We start from the raw sequence: 22,064 nt of genomic DNA on the forward strand, positions 1-22,064 counted from the left end.
GAGGGATTTGGAAACATTGTCTTTTTGAAGTTGTTTTAATTTTTTAAGATCTGTTTCCATGCAAAATTCAAAAGTAATTTTTTGGCCAAAAACCTTGGTTGTAATACAATTATGATGAACCTTAAAAGGATAAATCAAAGCAATGAAAGGGAGTTCCAAAATAACTGGATCATAAATATTTTTGATCAAGACAAATGGAGTTTTAAAACAAACATTTTGTTGACAAACATAGGCTTTGGGAATTTCGTATTTTAGCTTCATCGGGGATTGATTTGCAGCACTAAGTACTTCAGTGGACTTGTGATAATACTTATTAGGAATTAACCCTTCTTGAATGCAATTCAAGTCTGCACCCAAATCAATTAAAGCTATGGTTTCCAAATGAAAATCTTCGATTATTATCTTAACTTTAGAATACCATTTGCGAATTCTAATTTTATCTAAAAGACTTAAAACTAAATCTTTTGAAGAAGCTTTGCTCGACTGAGCATCAGAATTGTGACCTGAAGAAGAACTATCTTGTTTTTCGACAAGTGTTTGAGTACGAACTCTATTGAGTTGTGAACGAATTTCTGTGTTTTCGGACTTTAGAAACCTAATTTCCGATTTGATTTGATTAACTTCTTTTTGCAAATCCTTGATGGTTATTTCCTTTTTGGGTTTATTAAAACGTTCCAATGTAGTACTAAGAGAAATTTTTTGAGAAGAAATTTGGCTAGTGCCAGGTTCTTGAAAAGAAATCAAATTTTTGAGTTTTTTCAAATAAAAAGATTTCAAATCTGGGTCATCAACCTTGCTTATTAATTCCATTAAAAACTCTTCTTGTTCTTCTTGCTTATTAAGCACTGAAATTTTGTTACAACAGGTGTCTGTGCATCCAAACTTGATGTTTGGCGAAGAAACTTCACTAGAACTGCTATGATCAGAAAAGGATAATTCCAAATCCTTGTCTGATTGGCTAGAGTCAGTGTTCCTAAGTTCTAAAACCTGGATAAGTTGTACTTTCTCTTCATAAAACTTGTTGGTTTGAAAAGGTTTGTTGGAAGCCCTTTTATTTTTGTAAAATCTGGAATGAGGTTTGGAAAACTTGCTCGTGTGCTGAGCTTTTTTCTTTTTGTGAGAATGAGCTATAGGAGGTAAATCGTATTGTTCACAAAACGTTCCAAGCTCATATTTGGCAATAGATTTGTCTTTGTTGACTTGTTTTGAAATTTTCATGTCGATACACATTTTCAATCCTTCATTTTGGATAACATTAACTATGTTCCCATAAGTAAGGGTATGATAAGGTATGACACCTTCTTCGTTTACTAAAACATTTCAAATTTTGTGAGCAAAAAGATTTGGTAATCCATTGATAAATTTTTCTTTCCAAAACGGTTGATTACTATCTTCGCGAAACATAACTCTGGATATAAAAATATCTTTATACCATCTGAAATCACTTAAGGTTGGGCACCTTAAATTACTTAGTTGGTCGTGGATACGAGTAGTAACATTGCTAGATGTTCCTATAAAATGTTTTATGATTGTGTAGAGTAATGTGTTTACTCCGTCGGGTATTCCCTGTCCTATCGTTTCGTCAAAGATGGGGAGTCCTTCCTCATCTTTTTTAACCGCATGGCGTATTTCATCTCTGGAATGAGAAGTTAAGTGCTTCTCCCACCAAGAATGGAGCATTCCGGTAAATCCAGTGACAATGAGATCAACAATTTGTGTTTGCGTGAAGTTGTGATTAGAAATGTAGCTATTAGCAACGATAGACATGCGTTGGAGTTTGTTGAGGAGTTCTTGTTCTGACAATCCATCTATATTCCATTCATAGAGTTTGTCAGCAGAGACTGAAAATTGATTTTGAATATTTCTTTCTTCAAACTGAAGATCAGGAGGAGTTGGTCTGGGATACCAGTTTTTTGTAAGAGAAGTGGGGTTAACTGGATGAGTACGAATACGTTTTAAATCAAAAGTTGGGTGAAGATCAATGTTTTGAAAAGCATTTTTAATTTTTTGAATAGAAAAATCAGTTTCTGTGTCCTAAGAAGAATCTGAAGTAGATGTTTTTTCTTCTTCGACAGAAATATCATGGTTTTGCAAAACATTAACAACTTTCTCTTTTTTGAGCTCATTGAGCATTTGATCTATTTTTTGCATGGTAGTCATAGACTTTAAAGCAGTAGAACTTGAAAGAGCATTAGTGAAATTCACTAATGGTTTTTCTTTTTGAGAAGATTTTGACTGAGACAATTTGTCAATTTTTGTTTCAATTTTGTCTAACTGTTTTCCAATAGTATGAAGACTCTGGTTTGTAAAATTGTTCTATTCAATAACAGATTTAAAACCTGAATCCTCTTTTGGAATTTTGAAAGGAGTTGCTGAAATGTTGGTATTGCCAGTGGAAATCAAAATAGTTTCTTTGGGAGGATGACTGGAAGAAATCAAAGTTTTGTCTTCCTTAACCCAATTTTCTTTGGTAACAACCGTAATTTTGTTTTTGGTTTCATAATATTTTTCAATGAAATCAAAGAAAGATATTTCAAATTGGTATTGTTCTACAAAAGCTTTCCATTCGGCATAAATGGCTAACTTTTCTTCATCACAATATTTTTTGCTGAAAACATTTCTTCAAGGAATATTTTCAACAGATTCGATGTCAGCTTTGAGCTTCCTCCATCGAATTTTGTGCTTTTTGTTTAAAACAAGTAACTGGTGATTCACCGATGTTGTTTCAAAATCAGAAGCTGTTGGCGAAGTTGGTTCTTCTTGATGTAGAGGGTGATAAACAGGGAAGATGTGTCGACAGACTTTAATTTAATCAAATCATTGATAAGTTCTTGTTGGGCAGTTTCTTGCTCCTTTAATTTTTTATTTACTAAAGACTTTATTAAATCTTGATCTCGACCCATTCTATCGGTTGAAGTGGATCCAGAAAAAGACTTTCTGCTAGAAGCAAATGATTTATGTGAATGCACTGATTCACAAGATCTTCTTGTTGGACGATCAAAATTAATTTTTACCGTGCCATCAAAGTATTGTTCAACATTGTCAAGGTTGACAAGGCTGTTTTGTATAGCGACCGGCTTACTTTCGTTAATTAAACACCAATCTGAAAGGAGACTGATGTCTGACCACCTAATGGTTCTGGGAACTTTTATGTTTGCATTTTCTTGTGTTGTTTGAATCAAAAGAGTGTGGTCTCGAGGACTTTTGGTTAATGCTTGAAAATTCATGTTTGTGCCAGTGACTTTGTAATAAACTCTATAAATAAGTGTCAAAGGCTGTGTTCCTTCTAGGACTTGGTATCCTGAAGTTTTGATATTGAGAGTGAGTGCTTTCAGCATGTGTGGATCTGAAAGGCTTATAGTGAGATCTGGAAAACAATCAAAATGGATAGGTCCGTTATAAAGGCAGGATTCAATCATTCCAAGTATACTATCACTGAAGTCAGTGAATCTAGCATCTCAGAGACATAAAAGAATAGAGGTATTAAGACCTTTTCGTGTTAATGGTTTAACAGCAATTTGAACCAAACCAATATGAATATAGTTATGACCATCTTTCCTATGGGATTTAATTTGTTCTGGAGAAAATAATTGACAAGTCTCATGTTCTTTACTAAGAGCATAAGCCTTCTCAACTGTTTTAACATGATGTTCATATTTAAAAGAGGTCAAAGACCATTTTTTCTTGTAAATATTTTTACTTGAAATTTTTGGAATGTTCCAATCAGAAAAATCAACACTTTCATCAGTTTGAAAATCAAGTTTTTGTTCTTCGTTGACAATGTCAGGTATAGTTCCTAAGTTGGATCTAGAGTTAGTGCTGGCCATTGAATTAGATCTAAATAATATATATATATATATATATATATATATATGAAAGTATAATGCTACAATGTTAGCAACCATCACTCTCTCTCAGTGGTGAAGCTACACAGGGGCAAAGAGGGGCGGCCGCCCCTCCCTTAGCCGGAAATCAAGCCTAGGAGCGGTGGTTCCTTTCATCTAGTCTAGTTGGAAGTGATGGTGCTCAACATGCTGTCAAGGTTTTTGTTGCTGCTATGCAGCATAGTGTTTTTATTTTTATTTTTTTTGGAAAATCCTTAAGTTAGATGAAGCCGTTTCGGTTAGTGATTAGAAAAATTTTAAAATACTTCTGAGGCAATGCCGCAATTCCATTTAGTTGAATACAAAAAAATTAAAGTGGGGGCCATTGGTCCCCGTTACCTCTTTGCATTCACACCATTAAGTCCCACCCCCTTTTGAAAACAAATCGGAAAGCACAGAGGTGCGTTTTGCGCCTCCCAAAATTTTAATTTCTAAATTTATATATTCCTAACTCTAATTGATTAATTAATACGAAATAATTTTGTTTAATTAATATAGAATCATAGAGTAATACACTAATATAGTTATTGATTATTAATTAGAGATATGAATCCTACAAATGATTATTGATAAATGAAATTAGGGGTGGAAAAAAATGCCGAAAATTCCAAACCGAACCAAAAAAATCCCAAACCAAAAATCTCGAAAATTTTGGTACAGGAATCGGTCTCACATTTTCATTCGTTCGATAATCCCGAACCGAACCAAAGTAAAAAATGTATGTATTATTTAATTTTAAATATATATTTGAAATTGTAACAGCCGTTGGATTTGGTTAAGATTTGATCTCAACCATTGAATCCAAATAAAACCCTCACTCAGTCATTATTTCTCGACCTCACCTCACCCTACTCTCTCATCCTCGCCGATTTCTCTTCTCCTCCTTATTTGCCGTCTTCGAATCCAGCCACATCACACAAGTGACTCACCTCTCTATCTCCACTAACCTCCCTAATCTCTCTCTTTCTCTCTTTCTCTCTCTCTCTTGACTTCTCATCCCTCACTGAAAAACATGTTGTAGGAATAGCAACAGCTCAGGTGATAGCATCGTCGATCCTCACCAAGAGTTTGACTTCGTTTGTAGGACTCAAACCTTCAAACCTTAAGTTCACTCAATCTCAGACTCTCTCTGTCTCTCTGTCTCTCCTTCTCGAATTTGAAGGTCAACAGTCACATACCTTCTCATAATTTGACTCCAACAAACCCTTTCCACTCCGACCACCACCACACCTCACGGCTTCATCCCCCACCATCGATTCTCTCCAGTCTCTATGTGTGTGGGGTTTCGAATTAAGGTTAGGGTTTCGAAATGAGGGCTTGGGTCAGGAGGACAACTCGGGTCCGTCTGACTATCTCTCTCGACCACCGATTCACTGTCACTCTCTCTAATTTCAATTTGGGTTTTTAATGTAAGTTCAGATGATTTCAATTTCAATCTAGATGATTTGGATTTTGATGAAGGTTCGGTTTCAGGAAATCCCGAAATACTGAAAATATTTCAAGAATCCCGAAGTTTCAGTTCGGGATCGGTCATCGGATTCTTGTCCTGAAAATTTTCGATTAGGGATTTGATATGCCATTTTTGGTTCGGTATCGCATACCGAACCAGCCCTGAAAGAAATTGTTGTTTAGGGTAGAAATTGAATTCTTGATTATTGATTAATTAATTATTGATATTGATTGAATTCTTGTTTTCAAAATAATTTATATGATTATTGGTATTGATTAATTGAATTGTTGGTTTAATTACTTAGTAATCATATAGTATATTTTACTCTAGGATTAAGAGTATTTAGACTTTTTTTCCATTATACAATTACTTAATTAAACGATACAATAAGAAACAATGCTTAAATTCTCCTTCAAATATGCCGGCTAGTTCTCCTTTGAATATTCCGCCTTCCCATTATTAGTATTGGTAAATTATGGACAACATTACTATATAAAAGAATTTGGTTGTTGCCATTTTTTACCCTTGCACTCTTTTAATTTCGCCCCTCCCCTCGAAAATTCCTGACTTCACCACTACTCTCTCTTACATTCTCATTCTCTCTGTCAAAACCCTCACTGAAATTCCTTACCAAATACATACAAAACTACAAAATATTAACATGGCTTCGGAGCCTAGGTTGGATTAAACTAGCTGGGAGTTGTGAAAACCATTCTTTTAGGGAGATTTCGAGTATTCGAAGCCCCATAAAATGATTCAAGAATGAAGAGATGTCTAGATTAAGTAGCAATCAACTTAGAGCTCCAGTTTTTAATGGTGAGAACTATGACTTTTGGAGGATTAGAATGACCACCACTTTCAAGTCACAAGCTTTTTGGAAAATGGTTCAAGAAGGGTATGAGGCTCCAAATTCAGATGATGAGTCAAATGATGATGAAGAGCTCTCTATGATTCGGAAGACAGTTCTACGAGATAATGTGATGAGAGATGCCAAGTAGCTAGGAATAATACAAAGAGCAGTTTCAGATGCCATTTTTCCCAAAATATCAAATGAAGTGTCATCCAAAGCTGCTCGGGAAATTCTTCAGACAAAATACAGAGGTGACAAGAAGGTAACCAAAGTAAAGCTTCAATCTCTTAGACGTGATTTTGAGTACACACGCATGAGAGAAGATGAATCCCTTAAAGATTATTTTACTAGGTTGTTTGATGTTGTGAATCAAATGAAAACTTTGGGTGAAGAACTACATAAATAAGGAGAGACTTGTACATAATTATTAATAAGTTTGACAAGATCCTATGATTCTATGGTGAATGTTATAGAGGAAACTAAGGACATTGACACACTGGATGCACAAGAAGTTATGGTCTCCTTGAAAGCTTTTGAGCAAAAATTAGAGAGGCATGCTGATGCAGCCACGGAGAGAGCTTTTCAGTCACTTATTGTCAATCCTAGAGAGAGGAGTTCAACAGCTTAATTTTTCTGAAATGAAAACAACAAGAAGGCTAGACCTTCTTACACTAAACATGTGGCGCACAACAAGGGGCTTCAAAATTGGAAGTAGACCTGATGTAGCATCACCACTAGCATTAAAAAAGTCATTAAAATATATTTTTTACAACGTTGCCAACTGGTGGAATCCAACCAAAGCTCCATTTTGGGTATTTTTCCACCGTTTTAAATTATACGCTATTAATGTTCAGAGATTGTGGTTTATATATTTCCAAGGAAGTTATATACACATAAACTGCATAGCAAATAATTAGTAAAAGAGACATCAAATAGGAAAGTTTGACAGCGTTAAGCTATAAACATATATAAAATCTTATTAAACTCCAGTATATCGTTGGGGTACATAAACGAGTCCGATGTGTGATCAGAAGCTCCCATTGATTTACATAATACCTAGATAAGAATCTTTAGGCTATCAGACATCAGTTAATATGAATTTGTAACCAAAACAAGGCAAATACCCGCATAGCTGGACACATTGGACAACAACTTTGATAGAGAATCAAAGCTCTTACAGGAACATATGGTATTCTAGAGAAAGAAAAGAGAGCTAGAAACGCTGGCAGGCCAGTCAACAGCATGTATCCACTTCAATTGTCCTTGACGCGCAGGTGATCCAAGCAAGGCATCATGTAGGCAGCGGGGCTTGCCTGAAGTTCCATGAATTTCTCATATGTCATTCCAATGTACTTTGCTTTTTCGCCTTCCTTTTCTAGCAACTCCGAGATCGGTAGAGCAGGTGTGTCCAGTGCCGGTCCATGTGGTACTGCGATCGATATCCTCGTAGCTGTGTTGTTCACAGTTGCTCGATGCCATACGCTCTTGTACTTGTCGTTTGTCAGAATCTGCATTTGATCGCCAACGTTAACAACAAAAGCGCCGGGAGCAGCTTTCACCAAGACCCATTGATCATTGTGCTTGACTTCGAGGCCACACATATCATTCTGAATCAAGAGTGTCACCAGTCCGTGATCGGTATGAGGAGGAATACCGATAGCCAGGTCGGGCTGTGGGCAAGCCGGGTAGTAGTTCGCGGCCAGAATTTGCAAGCCGCGATCCCAGTTCATGGCCTTCGCAATGTAATCGGCCTCCAATCCCAAGCTCTCCGATATTCCATTCAAAATTTCGGTTGCCACTGCATGGGTTCTTTTACTGAACTCCAATGACACCTCGCTGTATCCAGCAGGTTTGTAGAGTGAGTTGAACTCAGGGTGTGCTATGACCTTGAGATAATCCCTCCAGAGACGAACTTTGTCAATTGCGACGTTGAAACTGGTGCCGCACTTAATAGGGTCCAGCAGGTTCCTTGTTTGGAACTCCTTCTTCTCCTCCTCCGGCAGCTCAAAAAATCTTCGACACGCGTCGATCATTTCTTTCATCAGGCTTTCGGGTACACCGTGATTAATCACCTAAAAGACATCAAGCGCATGGAAATATTAATTTATGTTTCATTACTAATGACCATTTCATTTTATAACTATTTCACTTTTAAGTTTTGTGTGTGTATTTGTGTGTGTGCGGGGGAAAATGTTATTGGCATTCCAAAAATTTCATTCTACACTCTTCATAAGTGTATTTTTCTTTCTAAATATAGAAAGTTTGGAGTGTAGAATGAAAAATTTGGAGTGTCAATAACAATTTTATATATATATATAGGAATCCCTTCCCAAGAGGGATCCCCATTTTTCAAAAAAAATAGGGATACCCTTTTCGTTAGACTTGGCTTTAATATAATTTTGTGGTTAAGATTTTATGGCCTGTGATTTAATCTCAACCACAGAATTTCATTAAAGCCAAATCTAATGGTCAAGAGGGTATTCCTTTTTTTTTTTTTTTTTTAAATAGGGATTGAGAAGAGGCCTCTATATATATATATATATATATATATATATATATATATTGAAAGTTAAAAGGTAAAAACCTACTAGTAACGATTTCAGTTTTATATTTTAACCAGAGTGTTTTACAAAAATCAAATGTTGAGTAATATATATGTACTGAAAATGACGAACCTGTGAGCACTGTTCTAAAAATTGACCTAGGCGGCCACCTAAGCGGCACCTAGGCGCTAGGCGGTGGAGCCCTGTCCCGATTTTGGGCAAGGCGTTTGGAAAAATCGGTTGGAAGCTAGGCAGCGCCTAGGTGGGCTAGGTCGGCGTAGCGGCTCCTAGGCAGAGAGCTAGGCGGCACCTAGGCGGTCCTAGGTAGTTTTTTTTTTATATCTATATTTTTTATTACTTGTGTGCTTTTTTCCTTTTTGGTTTCATGGTGGTATATTCCTAATTTGTAAATGATAGATTTACTACAAGTTCATCCAATACTTATGGAAATAGTGTACCTAATTTACATTTTATCATTATTTTATTATCCATACAAGTATAGTTATTTTTTAGGTGTAAATAAGCACTTATGTACAAGATATATAATAAATTTACATAAATCCACCTAGGCGCTAGGCCCCTATCCGCTGCCGGACTAGCGCCTAGCGATTTTTAGAACATTGCATGTGAGTGTGAATATACCTGAAAGAAGCCCCATTCTTCGCAAGCTTTGCCTATTTTTTGGATCATTTGTGCCCGTTCATCAGGGGAGGCAGAGGTGAGAAGAGCAAAATCAATGATGGGGATTGAGTGTTCTGGGTCGTTTTCATCTCCCTTGTCGTTGGGATCCATGGTGTAGGTGTACTCGGAAGGTACATAAGTGAGAGCATCTGAGTCGGCCACGGTTTTGATGCTTGCTACCTTGGGTTCAGATGCGTCCACTGAAGTCACTGTAGGTGCCATCGGTGAAGGGAAAGAGGAAGAAGCTGAGAATACCAGTCTTAATTTGTATATCCAGAAGAAGGGAAGTGAGGGAAAGGAAGGTTTACTGACTTATAGTGGTGTGGAGAAATATGGAAAAAGGAAATGGTATTTATAGAGCAAGATGGCAGGATAACATATAACACTTAGGAAATATTTACACCGCAAGCACTCATGACCCGACAAGGTGGAGCTTTTTTCAATAAGCTGGCCAAAGCTGACCACCTAAGTTTCAAATCTGTTAGTCAAACAACAATAAAATATATGAATACATAACATATATAATTATAGTTAATCTACATGTATATGCAATATGGTAATTCTAGGATTCCAGATTTTGTAGACCACATCTAAATTTTTTCTTTAAGAAAAATGATAGAAAGTCTAGAATTTTATAAACCACATTTAAACCATTCTTTTAATATTAGTGAGACCACATCTAAATTGTTGTGCCTCTACTTCCGTTCAAAAGATCATTGGGATGTGATATAGAAAATGTGGTATTTCTAGAATGAGGATCCTCTTCGGTTCATTTTTGTGAGGATTTGGATTATTCTTTAATCTTATCCGTTTATCATAAATCGTGCGTTCAGGTTTTTTTTTTTTTTTCTGAAGGGAAACGATAGCATTTTATTCAGAGAATGATAAATCAAACTTCATGGAAGAGGGCCTCCACAATCACATCCGGAGGCTCCAAATCAACAAAAATCACTAGAAAAGGAAACAGCCAACTTGGCCATACTATGTGCCGTAACATTAGCAGTACAACGCACATAACACACCTGCGAGTCCACAAAAACCCGCAAAAGAGCATGGATATCTTCCACCAGAAGATCAATTAGTGAAGACCCTTGGATGCGATTGCCAATAGCCTGAACCACCTGCAATGAGTCACTCTCCACAATAAATCATGCCAAATTCCTATCTGCAACCCACTGAGCACCCTCATGTACAGCAAGTAGCTCCACCATAGTAGGGTTCAATGCAGGGGATATTTTACAAACAAAACCTCCAACATAGCTATCGGCTTCTTCGCGAAATACCCCACCCACACCTCCCATATTTGATTCAGCAAGGAAAGAGCCATCAACATTAACTTTTACCCACTCATGTGGTGGGGGACTCCAACATGACGGTGCTTGAAGTGAACGGGAAGAGGCGACAGGTACAATGAATAGAAAGTTTAAAATAATTTCTGACCGTACGTGCAATCATTTTTTGTCATGCACTATTTATGTTTAATTTTAAATAAAAAGTTTAAAATAATTTTTGACCGCACGATGTACAATGAATAGACACGATTAAAGGATCCCCTAGATCTTCACAAAGAGAATCCGAAGAGAATCCTCATTCGCATTTCTAGCATCACCTTTTCTTTAATTAATATAAGTATGGTCTACAATATAAGTTCGACTCACTTCTATTGAAGAAATGGTCTAGATGTAGAGTACAAAATGTACTAGTAGAACGTAGAGAAACCAAAAATTTTCAACAAGGGACTGCCTATGAACATGTTATATAATACATTCACTATCAAATAGTGAGAAATGCAACTAGAAAGACACAACATCATATTTAGTCGTTAAATAGTAGTGAAGAAAATAGACCAATATATTTTTATAAAGAACCTAAAATCCATAATCCAACCGTCATCTGGTTTAGATTTAGATAATTTTTTTGTAGACATGACCTTTGAGAAAAGACATGAAAGATAAACGATTCGGATTGTTAAAATACATTAAAAAATGAACATCACAAAAACATGTGATAAAGATGTGTGAAAAATGATATCACGGTCTATCCCTATTAAGTAAATACATATAAACTAGTGAAATGTGGAAAATATGCTTTATTTTGTTTTGTATTCTTAAGATGGAGGAGAGATGGGAAGGATGTATGCATGTATGTAGTTGATGAGAAAATTAGAAAATTGTAGGAATCCATTTCAATGGGCGTGGGATTAGGGAAACCAGAACCGTGTTCAGTTGGAAACTTTGACAACGGAGGCACCGACGCAAACCAATGAAGCCAGCATATCATCGTCATGTGCCTCCCCCCTTTGAGCAATTAATAATACATGCCTCGTGCTCCTTGAGGTCAATAATTGATCAAACAAGGCGGCCACCAGAGCCAATAAACACTACCTTGAAATCTTTATATATAAATCTGACAACCTCTTTTGGCCTAAGCTTCACCAAAAAAATAAAAATGCCCCCAAAATAAAAAATTTCAAAAGTAACCCAAAATAATGCATTAAATAATGCAAGAGTATTTTCGTCATTTTAGTAGTATTTTTTTAATAATTAATTCTTTTTGTACGATTTTTTTTTAATTAGTACCTCACAATAGGTTAGCAATGATGTGATTCAATCAGTTGTTCATTAAATATTATTTTATCTATTTTTAAACATGTTCAAAACATCTTAAGATGCGTGTAATGCCGGTTATAAAAAAGGTCATTCGCACGCGTATAATAATGTGATTAAATAAGTTATCAAATGATTGTTTTTTTTTTTTTGAATAAACTATATTATCTACACTAAGGGGAAGGGGTGGGCTTAGCCTCACAATAGGCTAGAAATAATATGATTTAATCAGTTGTTTATTAAATTTTATTTTTTCTATTCAATTAGGAATTTGAGAGATTTTAATGGAAGATTTGTATTATTTTGAATGCATTTAAATTTGAAGATTTGTATTGTACACTATACAGATCTTGAAATTTAAACTCATCTAAAAATGAAAGATAGAGTGATAAGCATCACTATCACTTAGTATGTCATTTCCTTTGGATCTATATAGCGGGATTTCCTTAGCTATGGCGTTTTCTACTAGAGTAGTCACCTCAAGTTTCCCTTCAGTGCCCTTTTCTTCCCTAGAAAATTCAAATGGGCAAACAAAATCAGTGGTGGTGAGCAACTTTTGGAGATAAAGGACGAACACCAAAAGAAATCAAAGTCTCCCTCACATGATGAATGATGTTTAATTATATAATTAAGTAGCAAACGGATTCTAGGTAAATGACTGGGTGATGCAAATTTGACTCTCTGATCGGTCTTTCTTTCCGATATTTATTTATTTGGATATTTTTTATACAATGGTATTATATAATTAAAAGGTGGAGAAATAATTACTAACTATATATCTAACCCACTAACGCTATAATTTTATTAAAAAATAAAATAAAAAAATAATTCAGTATCGAACTCATCATTCACGATATTCAAAACTAGAACTTCACATACTATTGAAGATGAATAAACTATTTTTTTCGTTCTTTATAATAATATATAAGAGAAATTTCAATACATTTAATAAACTACTAGCCTTTTCATGCATGCGCTTACGCGCATGCAAAATGCATTTTTTGAATCAGCGCATGCTATGCGTGACTTGCACGTTTTAAATGTATTTATATGCATAAATTAACAAAAGAAAAGTCAAATATTTGAAGTAAATGAATAATTTTAAATCATGCTAGAAAAAAAAAACCCTAATAAACCAATTAAAGCAGCTGAATCCGCATAATAAAATCGGTCTCTATTGAATTTATATTAAGAATAGAGAAAATAATATTTAATAAACAATTGACTGAATCACATTATTGCAAGCTCATTGTGAGGCTAAGCCCACCCCCTCCCCCTTAATATAGATAATATCATTTGTTAAAAAAAACTAATAATAATCATTTGACAACTAATTTAATCACATTATTATCCGCTTGTGAAAGACCTTTTTTTATAGCCGGCATTACACGGCTCTTAAGATGTTTTGAATGTGTTTAAAAGTAGAGAAAATAATATTTAATGAACAACTGATTGAATCACATTATTGCTAGTGAAACATCCCACATCGTCCAGGGGAGTGGATCCTGTAAGCCTTATATGTATATGCCCATCTCTTCCTACCACGAGGCCTTTTGGGAGCTCACTGGCTTCAGGGGTGAGCTCCCAAAAGGCTTCGTGCTAGGAAGAGATGGGTATATACATATAAGGCTTACAAGATCCACTCCCCTAGGCAATGTGGGATGTTACAGTTAGCCTATTGTGAGGTACTAATTATTAAATGGGCAGTGTTCGCTACCATGGTTCTGTGTAGGGGACTTCAATGAGGTTCTTAGTCAAAGTGAGCAGTTGGGAGGGAATGCACGGGGTGAAAGGCATATGGCAATATTTTGTGATGCGATGAATCATTGCAATCTGGTGGACCTAGGATTTGTAGGGAATGAGTATACTTAAGGTCAAAATAGTGAGGAAATGCTAAGTGTTACCTTGATTGTGGTCTTGCTACACAGGAGTGGCACAAGGCACTAGAGTATTGCATTTAAACCCCTCAAAATCTAACCATTTGCCTCTAGCGGTGGAGGTTCATACGTCTATCACGGTGGGACAACGGAAGGAGAAGCGAACTTCTTTCGAGGAGATATGGTTGGTGGGTGCAGAGTTTGTTCCAAAGTCAAGGCGACAAGGATGGCGTTACTCAGATGGCAGCGTAGCTCCCTTGATAACACTAGGAAGGAGATCGGTGTAGTTCGTGACAAATTGGGTGTTCTTTTCGAACAACCCTATATGGATCATGTTGTAGTGAAACAAAAGAACTTAATGAAGGAACAGGATAGCCTACTCTCTAGGGAGGAAACTTATTGGAGGCAACGTTCTCAGGCTACATGGTTGAGGGATGGAGACAGAAATACAAAATGGTTTCACCGGAGGTCTTCTAATAGGAAACAGAATAACCATATTAAAAGGCTGCGGGATGTGGCTGAGGTTTGGCAAGATTCTCCCTAAGGTATTGAGGATACGGTGTTGCACTATTTTTCCAACATTTTTACTTCATAGGGGGTGTTGCCAAATGCCCTTCACTCCGTGACCGACGCGGTTGAGCCTTGTATTACTTTCGAGATGAATGAGATCCTCGTGGCCTCTATCACGGCTAAGGAGGTTAGATGTGCTTTTTTCCAGATGCATCCTTCGAAATCACCTAGTCCTGACGTTATGTCATCGTTATTTTATCAAAAGTTCTGGAATATTGTAAGGGAGGATGTGGTGTATACAGTTTGTGAGTTTTTCTCCACTAGGAAGCTTCTTAAGGAATTGTGTTTTACATATGTCGTTTTGATTCCGAAGGTTAAAGAGCCTTAGGACATGACTCAGTTACGGCCGATTACATTATGTAATGTTCTCTACAAGATTTGTGCGAAGATAATTGCCAATCGTTTGAAACCCTTTTTGTCTAAGTTGATTTCGCCCTTCCAGAATGCTTTCATCCCCAAACGATTAATCTCTGATAACTCTCTGGTGGCGGCAGAAGTGGGGCATTTTTTACACAATAAGAGAAGTAGGAAAGATGGTTTCCTAGCTCTTAAACTGGATCTTAGCAAGGCCTATGATTGTGTTAAGTAGCGTTTCTTGGAAGCGAAGTTGTGTCGTCTAGGCTTTGAGAAAGCATGGATTCGTCTTGTTATGGCATGCGTCTCTTCAGTCTCATATTCATTCTTGGTTAATGGTGATGCAAAAGGGTATTTGGTATCATCTAGGGGCCTGAGACAAGGTAATCCCCTCTTTCCATATTTTTTTTTTAATTTGTGTTGAAGGACTATTAGCTTTCATTGCGCAGAAGGATCGGATAAGGGCGTTTCAAAGGATTCGTATTGCAGAGTCGGCCCCGTGTTTGCACCATCTTCTCTTTGCAGATGATAGTTTTATTTTTGCCTGTGCTTCACTAGAGGATTGTGCGGTTGTCCAACGCATTTTGGATGTGTATACTCAAGCATCGGGTTAAGCCATAAACTTCCATAAAAGTAGCATTGCTTTCAATGCTAATGTTGGGCTACCTTTACAAGAACAACTAGCTTCCTTCTTAGGGTACAAAGGGTGGACAGACATGATCGTTACTTGGGTCTCATGTCCTTTGTTGGGAAGAACAAGAGGCAAACATTTTCTTTCATCAAGGAAAGGATTACTAAAAGGCTCAACAGTTAGAAAGGAAAACTCTTAAGTAGTGCGGGGAGAGAACTACTTGTTAAAGTTGTCACTCAAGCTCTTCCGGCTTATGCTATGTAAACTTTTCTGCTTCCGAATACTTTTTGTGAAGAACTCCAGCAATTAATGGCCAAGTTTTGGTGGAGTGGCAATATTGACGCTCGCAAAATTCATTAGATATCATGGAATAAAATGTGTAAGCCGAAGTCTGAAAGGGGGTTAGGTTTTTGGGATCTCTATGCTTTCCATCTTGCACTACTATCTAAGCAAGGGTTATGCTTAGTGCAGCAGTAAGACTCCCTTGCCTTGCAACTATTAAGAGCTAAATATTTCCCAAATTGTTCCTTTTGGGAAGCAGTGGAGCACCCTACACTTCGTATTGTTGGAAGAGTATTTTGAAGTCCTATTTTGTTTTGGAGGATGGTACATGGTGGGCCATTGGCAATTGGGCCTCAGTGTCAGTTTGGTGGGATCGATGGATTCCTCGTCCACGGACATTTAAGATTTTTACACCACCACCCTCGTCTATGGAGGATTTGATGGTGACTGAGTTGATTTTACAAGAAGACAGAGCTTGGAGTTTTGAACTTCTAAAAGAGCTGTTTAATGAAGAGGAAGTTCGTTTAATTAGCTTCATTTCATTGAGTTTTCGTTGGGCGCCAGATAAGGTCATGTGGCATTATGATAAAAGGCTTGTTTCTAGTAAAAAGTGCATATAATATGGCTTTGGAGAGGTGTGTGCCAATGGATTTGATGGCTTCGTCGTCGTCAAGTGGTGGGGCATATCATGGTCTTTGGCATGTTATTTGGAAGGTTCGGATTCCACCTAAGGTTAAGATTTATGGATGGTGTGTTAGCAATGATATTCTTCTTACACGAACAAATCTTGCTGCAAAAGGAGCACAGATCGAAGTTTTGCGCCCTTATTGTGATGCCCCGCGAGAATCACTACAACATGTACTCTAAGATTGCAGCTTCACTCAAGCAGTGTGGTGTGCAGCCTCGTTAGGAGTGGGTGTGTCGGTTTCCTCCACAAAAGCTGATAAGGAGTAGTTGATGCACCTACTCGAACAGAAGGGAATTGATTTTGATGTTGTTTTGATGATGTTATGAGCTCTTTGGATGGAAAGGAATAAGTTATGGGAAAGGCAACTCTCAGATCCTATGGAAGTTACCCAACACACTCTCAATTGGTTGCAGGAATTTCGCCAGGCTAACCTTTAGCCCAGCCATGTGCAACTTCCAAGACTACTCAAGTGGATGGCCTCTAGTGATTGGTGGTTTAAATTAAATGTCGAAGGTCTGCGAATATGACAGAGGGGGTTGGTGCTGAGGGTTTTATGGTGGCTGGTACGTGGCATTTCGAGGGATGTTTGTCAGTGACGCAGGTTGAATTGCTTGCTGTTAGGGAAGGGTCAAGCTTGCATCTCAGTTTGGTTTTCTTCAAGTGCAGGTTGAGAAAGATTCTGTTGAAGCTATTGAGGTGTGCAAGAGTCATCTCGTGGACCTCTCCAACAATGGGTTTTATAGTTATTGAATACAGGAGCTATTAACAGAGTTATTGACTGAATACAGGAGCTATTGACAGTGTGGCTCATTGCCTCGCTAAATTAAGTTTAGTAGAAGGTGCTTCAGTTAATTGGTTTGAGAAACCCCCTAATGCTATTAAGGTGCTTCTCAACCAAGATATGTATGCTCCTTAAGTTATTTTCAATAAAATTATCTTATTCACTTTAAAAAAAAAATTAAAAAAATTAAAAAAAAATTTCTAAAAGAAAAATGTTAGGAAGATCACAATTTACATTTAGGTGTAACATTAATGTGGTAAGTTATGCGTATATGTCACGTCAATTAATGAATTTATCTTATTGAATGTCAGTTGCATGAGTAATGCAAGGTGAACGACATTTATACAACATTAGTATAACATCTCATGTGATAAGTAATATATACAACCAACATTTAATGAGATAAATTTATTAATTGACCTGAAATGTATACATAACTTAACACATCAAATGATACACTAATATAATATAAATATGTGACCTTTCTAATTTGTTTTATTGTATACACTATTTGTCACATAAGATAACATTTCTAATATAATATAAATATGTAGTTATTCCTTGTTGGTGAGTCGTGACATAGCATAGCATAGAGGATTTAGTTGTTAAGTGGAGCCAAGAACAAAAAGAAAATAAAATTGAGATGAAGTTGAAAACGACCTGCGAAAGAAATAAAAAAAAGTTGTTGGTTGGTTGATGGAATTTGTCGTGGATTAATTCAAACTCGAATATCAAAATTCCAATGACGATTTGGACTTGGAGAACTATGTTGATGGAACGTACCAAGGACGTATTATGATGACTTTGACTCTATAAAGACAGAGTAATACTAAAGAGATTCTCTATTTAAATTATATTTTGTAAATCATATTGCGTGATTATTAATAATTAAATTTATTATAAAAATATTGATTAATGTATTTATTTTGTAGTGGTGACATATCATATAATCACTATTATAAAAATTTCCATCTAGCTCCGTCTAGGAGCTAGGGGCTAGATACCGTCTCAATTAATCCCAAAACATTTAAAAATTAAGAAAATGCACCTAAACTTGCTTAGGCATCCGCCTAGCCCATCTAACCCATCTAGACCCGCTTAGGTCGTGAATCTCACTTAGATAGAAAATCGATTTTAATTTTGTATTTTATTTTTTCAATAAAATATAGGAAACTTATTGAATACTTGAATGACACACCCCATATTTTCAATATGTTATAATGTTTTGTAGTCTATATGTTCATTTCATTTTGTAATTTATGTATCCCAACACAGCTATGTTTTTTTTTTTTTAAATATAAATAGACGCTTATTTATATAATATGTAATGAACTTACTTAATCCGCCTAGGCGGCTAGGCCCCAACCCACTGCCCAATTAGCGTCTAACGTCTTTTAGAACCTAATTTATAAATTTCATCTAAAAAACTTGATCTACCTAATTTCAATCTCCATCTTAAGCTAGATTTGGCTTTTATCCAAACAAAGAATTTTTATCAGAACATATAGCATGTAAGTGGTATCAATATTGAATTAATCTGCAATGATCTAACTTTCTTTTATGTTTCTCCATTCGTTCATGATTTTTGTCTGGTTTTTTCTTTGTTGAACGGTGATTCTTATAGCCACTTAATACCTTCTTTTTTAATTTCGTATTTAATTTAGGTTTGTTGATTTGGTGTTTTATGTATTAGTCAAATGTGTTTGCTTATCCTGAGCGAAAGATTCAAACCAAATTAGTCAAGGAGAGATGACAACAATGTAAGCCATATAAATGTAGAAAGAAGAAGGCAGCAATATGAACAGGAAATTAAAATGTTGCAGCACTTCTATGTTACTATTAGAAATCAAATCAAGTCAACGGTGCATGGTTTTCTGACGAAAGCTGTCATCCTCTCTTGGTACATGATCAGTAGCTGGTCTAAGAGGATGATCAGTGACATTGGGATTGAGACAAGGCTCAGACTCTTACGGGAGGCAACATTGGGGTATCTTCCGGGATTTGAAATTAGGGCAAAGAGAAATTGTTCGAGCATATTTTCAGCCCCTCCCTGGGTTTCTTACGAATTCAGGCAAACATTAGAACCCACTTTGACTGGATTTTTATTGCAACCTAAAGGGTTCGTGCTTAAAGGACAAGAAAGTAAAGTGTGCAAATTATTTAAGTCATTATATGGACTTAAACAAGCACCAAAACAATGGCACAAGAAATTTGATCATACTTTGTTGACACATGGGTTCAAAATAAATGAATCTGATAAATGTGTCTACATTAAGAGTAATGATAAAACTTGCGTTATTGTCTGTTTGTATGTGGATGATATGCTCATAATGGGAAGCGATAAAGATGTAATACACAAAACAAAGAAAATGTTGAATTGAAGTTTTGACATGAAAGACTTAGATCAAGCCGATGTCATTTTAGGAATTCAAATTAAGAGAAATAGTGAAGGGTATGTCCTTACACAGTCCCATTATGCAGAAAAAAATATTACGAAGGTTTGGTCAATTTGACTGCAAACCTGTTGTAACTCCTTTTGATGATGGATGCAAGTTGGAGAAAAATAAAGGCAGTGCCATATCTCAACTTGATTATTCTTAAGTAATTGGAAGTCTAATGTACTTGATGAATTCAAGTAGGCCCGACTTAGCTTATGCAGTAAGTTGGCTTAGTAGATATACAAGTAATCAGGCACAAGAGCATTGGGATGCTTTAGTAAGAGTGTTAAGGTATTTGAAAAATACACTTGACTACGAATTACACTACACAAAGTATCCACCTGTTGTAGAAGGCTTCAGTGATGCCAATTGGATTTCTGGCACTATAAAATCCAAGTCGACAAGTGGATATGTTTATACCTTGGGAGGTGCAGCGATATCTTGGAAATCTTCTAAACAGAAATGTATAGCTCGTTCCACCATGGAGTCAGAGTTTATAGTTTTAGACTTGGCTGGAGAAGAAGTCGAGTGGCTCAAACATTTTCTGGAGGATATTCCAGTGTGACCAAAGCCTGTAACTATTATATGTATACGTTGTGACAGTATGGCTGTGCAATCAAAGGCCAAAAGTCATGTATACAATGGAAAGTCGTGACACATCAGGCGTTGGCATAATACTTATAAGAAGTTGCTCTCCAATGGAATAATATCCATTGATTATGTAAAGTCAAAGGAAAATATAGATGATTCTTTGACAAAAGGCCTACCAAGAGAGCAAATATTATTTACATCGAGGGGAATGGGTCTCAAGCCAATTCAATGAATTAGGCTGGGCGGAAACCTAAGCTAGCTGATTGGAGATCCCATGGTCTAGGTTCAATAGGTAAACTGGTTGAGTTTGATTTAAAAGTCGAACACACAACTTACCCATTCTTATGATAAAATGTGTGTTGTCTGTTGAAGTTCGAGGGGTTATGTTTTATACATTTAATGACATTAATATCTTGTTTTCAAGAGGAATATGGCAGACTAGGAGTAAATGGGGCCGCATTTATGAGAATTGAAATGGCTAAATTCTCTAAAGCTCTTTCAAAATCTGGGATCTGTTCAAGGCCAAAATGAACACAACCGTATGAATTGACGTGTGGCAAACATGATATGTGTGTAGCATATTGTCTCAGTTTACTACTGCGGTGAACAATCCAAGATCTTCCACATCCACTGTGTCAGCAAGTAACCCCAATATGTTTTCACTAAGGTAAGTTCAAGTCCAAAAGACAATTCACCCGATGCATATCATGTCTATTCTCTCTCAATTTTAGGCAGCCTAATCATACATTTGCATTCAAATGTGGGGTATTGTTGAAAATTTTGAGTAGAAATTTCATTGGCCATTCTCAAAAGGTTTACTCACTTTATAAGGCTTTGTCCCTTATAGATAGTTATTAGAGTGATAAACCATGAAGAATGAAATTGGGCTCAACCTTAAGGTTGGGCTTTGGGATGTACTAATTAATTGTATATTAATTAATAATTAATATATAATTAATTATCAAAAGATGGACCTTGGGCCTTGGGGCTTTGAAAATTAAATTCTTTAATTAATTATTTTTAATTAATTTCGAATTTAATTAAATTATTTTTTATATGAACAGACTCATCTTTTCAAATGAAGCCTGAGATCGTATGAAAATATATGAGAAACAGATGGAGCTACACACCCCTTGCGTTGAACAGTCGCCTCCCAAAAACATGTCTTTTGTGAACAGACATATATTCACTATAAATACATGCATCTGCATATCATTCAATGCACTGCAAATCAACAATCCTTATATACCAAGCATACTGAGAGTACCACAAATAAATTCGCCATAAGGCTAGTTTTCCGGTGCTAGAATTCTAACTTAAATCGTTGAATCCTGGTGAAGCAGACGTCTGTACAACTACAAGCACTGAGTGGGGACGAAATTTCTGTTTCAAGGACATTGCAGTACGTAAGCCTCGATCTTCTATTTCTCTACTTAAATATTATTCATTCTGTATATTCTCTGTACTATATTTATTTGCATTTATTATTAGTATATATAAGTTTATCACATATTATTGGCATATTTCCAACAATCCACACCATTACAGAATTGATCTAATCACTAGCAGCACATGGAAAATGTGATTTTAATTCAAAATCTCCAAATCGAAACCTTAATTTTAATCCAAAATCCCCAAATCAAAACCCTAATTACAATTCAAAATCTCAAACCGAAACCCTAATTCACTTTCAAAACCTCCCAATTCCGTGAAATTTCGAAACCTAATCCCCACTTCAGAATCCCAAATCAAAACGTTAATTAAATTTGACAAATTAAGGTTAAATTTCTTATGTTGTGCACTGCAGCCATCGGAGCCTTGGAGGGGAAACCGTGAAA

General features: G+C 36.2%; 1 protein-coding gene across 1 annotated transcript; it reads right to left on the bottom strand.

Annotated features, from left to right (window-relative positions):
* Positions 1-7,135: 7,135 nt before the first annotated feature.
* LOC137725131 (2-oxoglutarate-dependent dioxygenase 19) lies at positions 7,136-9,885 on the bottom strand. The gene is made up of 2 exons (XM_068463720.2): positions 9,370-9,885; positions 7,136-8,256 (listed from the first exon to the last, which is right to left on the bottom strand). Exons 1-2 carry the CDS (start codon positions 9,628-9,630, stop codon positions 7,438-7,440), a joined length of 1,080 nt encoding a protein of 359 aa, XP_068319821.1. The 5' UTR covers positions 9,631-9,885; the 3' UTR covers positions 7,136-7,437.
* Between the last annotated feature and the right edge of the window lie 12,179 nt (positions 9,886-22,064).

This window comes from Pyrus communis, chromosome 5 (assembly GCF_041283825.1).
Source record: "Pyrus communis isolate YQ-2024b chromosome 5, ASM4128382v1, whole genome shotgun sequence".
NCBI classification, from domain to species: domain Eukaryota; kingdom Viridiplantae; phylum Streptophyta; class Magnoliopsida; order Rosales; family Rosaceae; genus Pyrus; species Pyrus communis.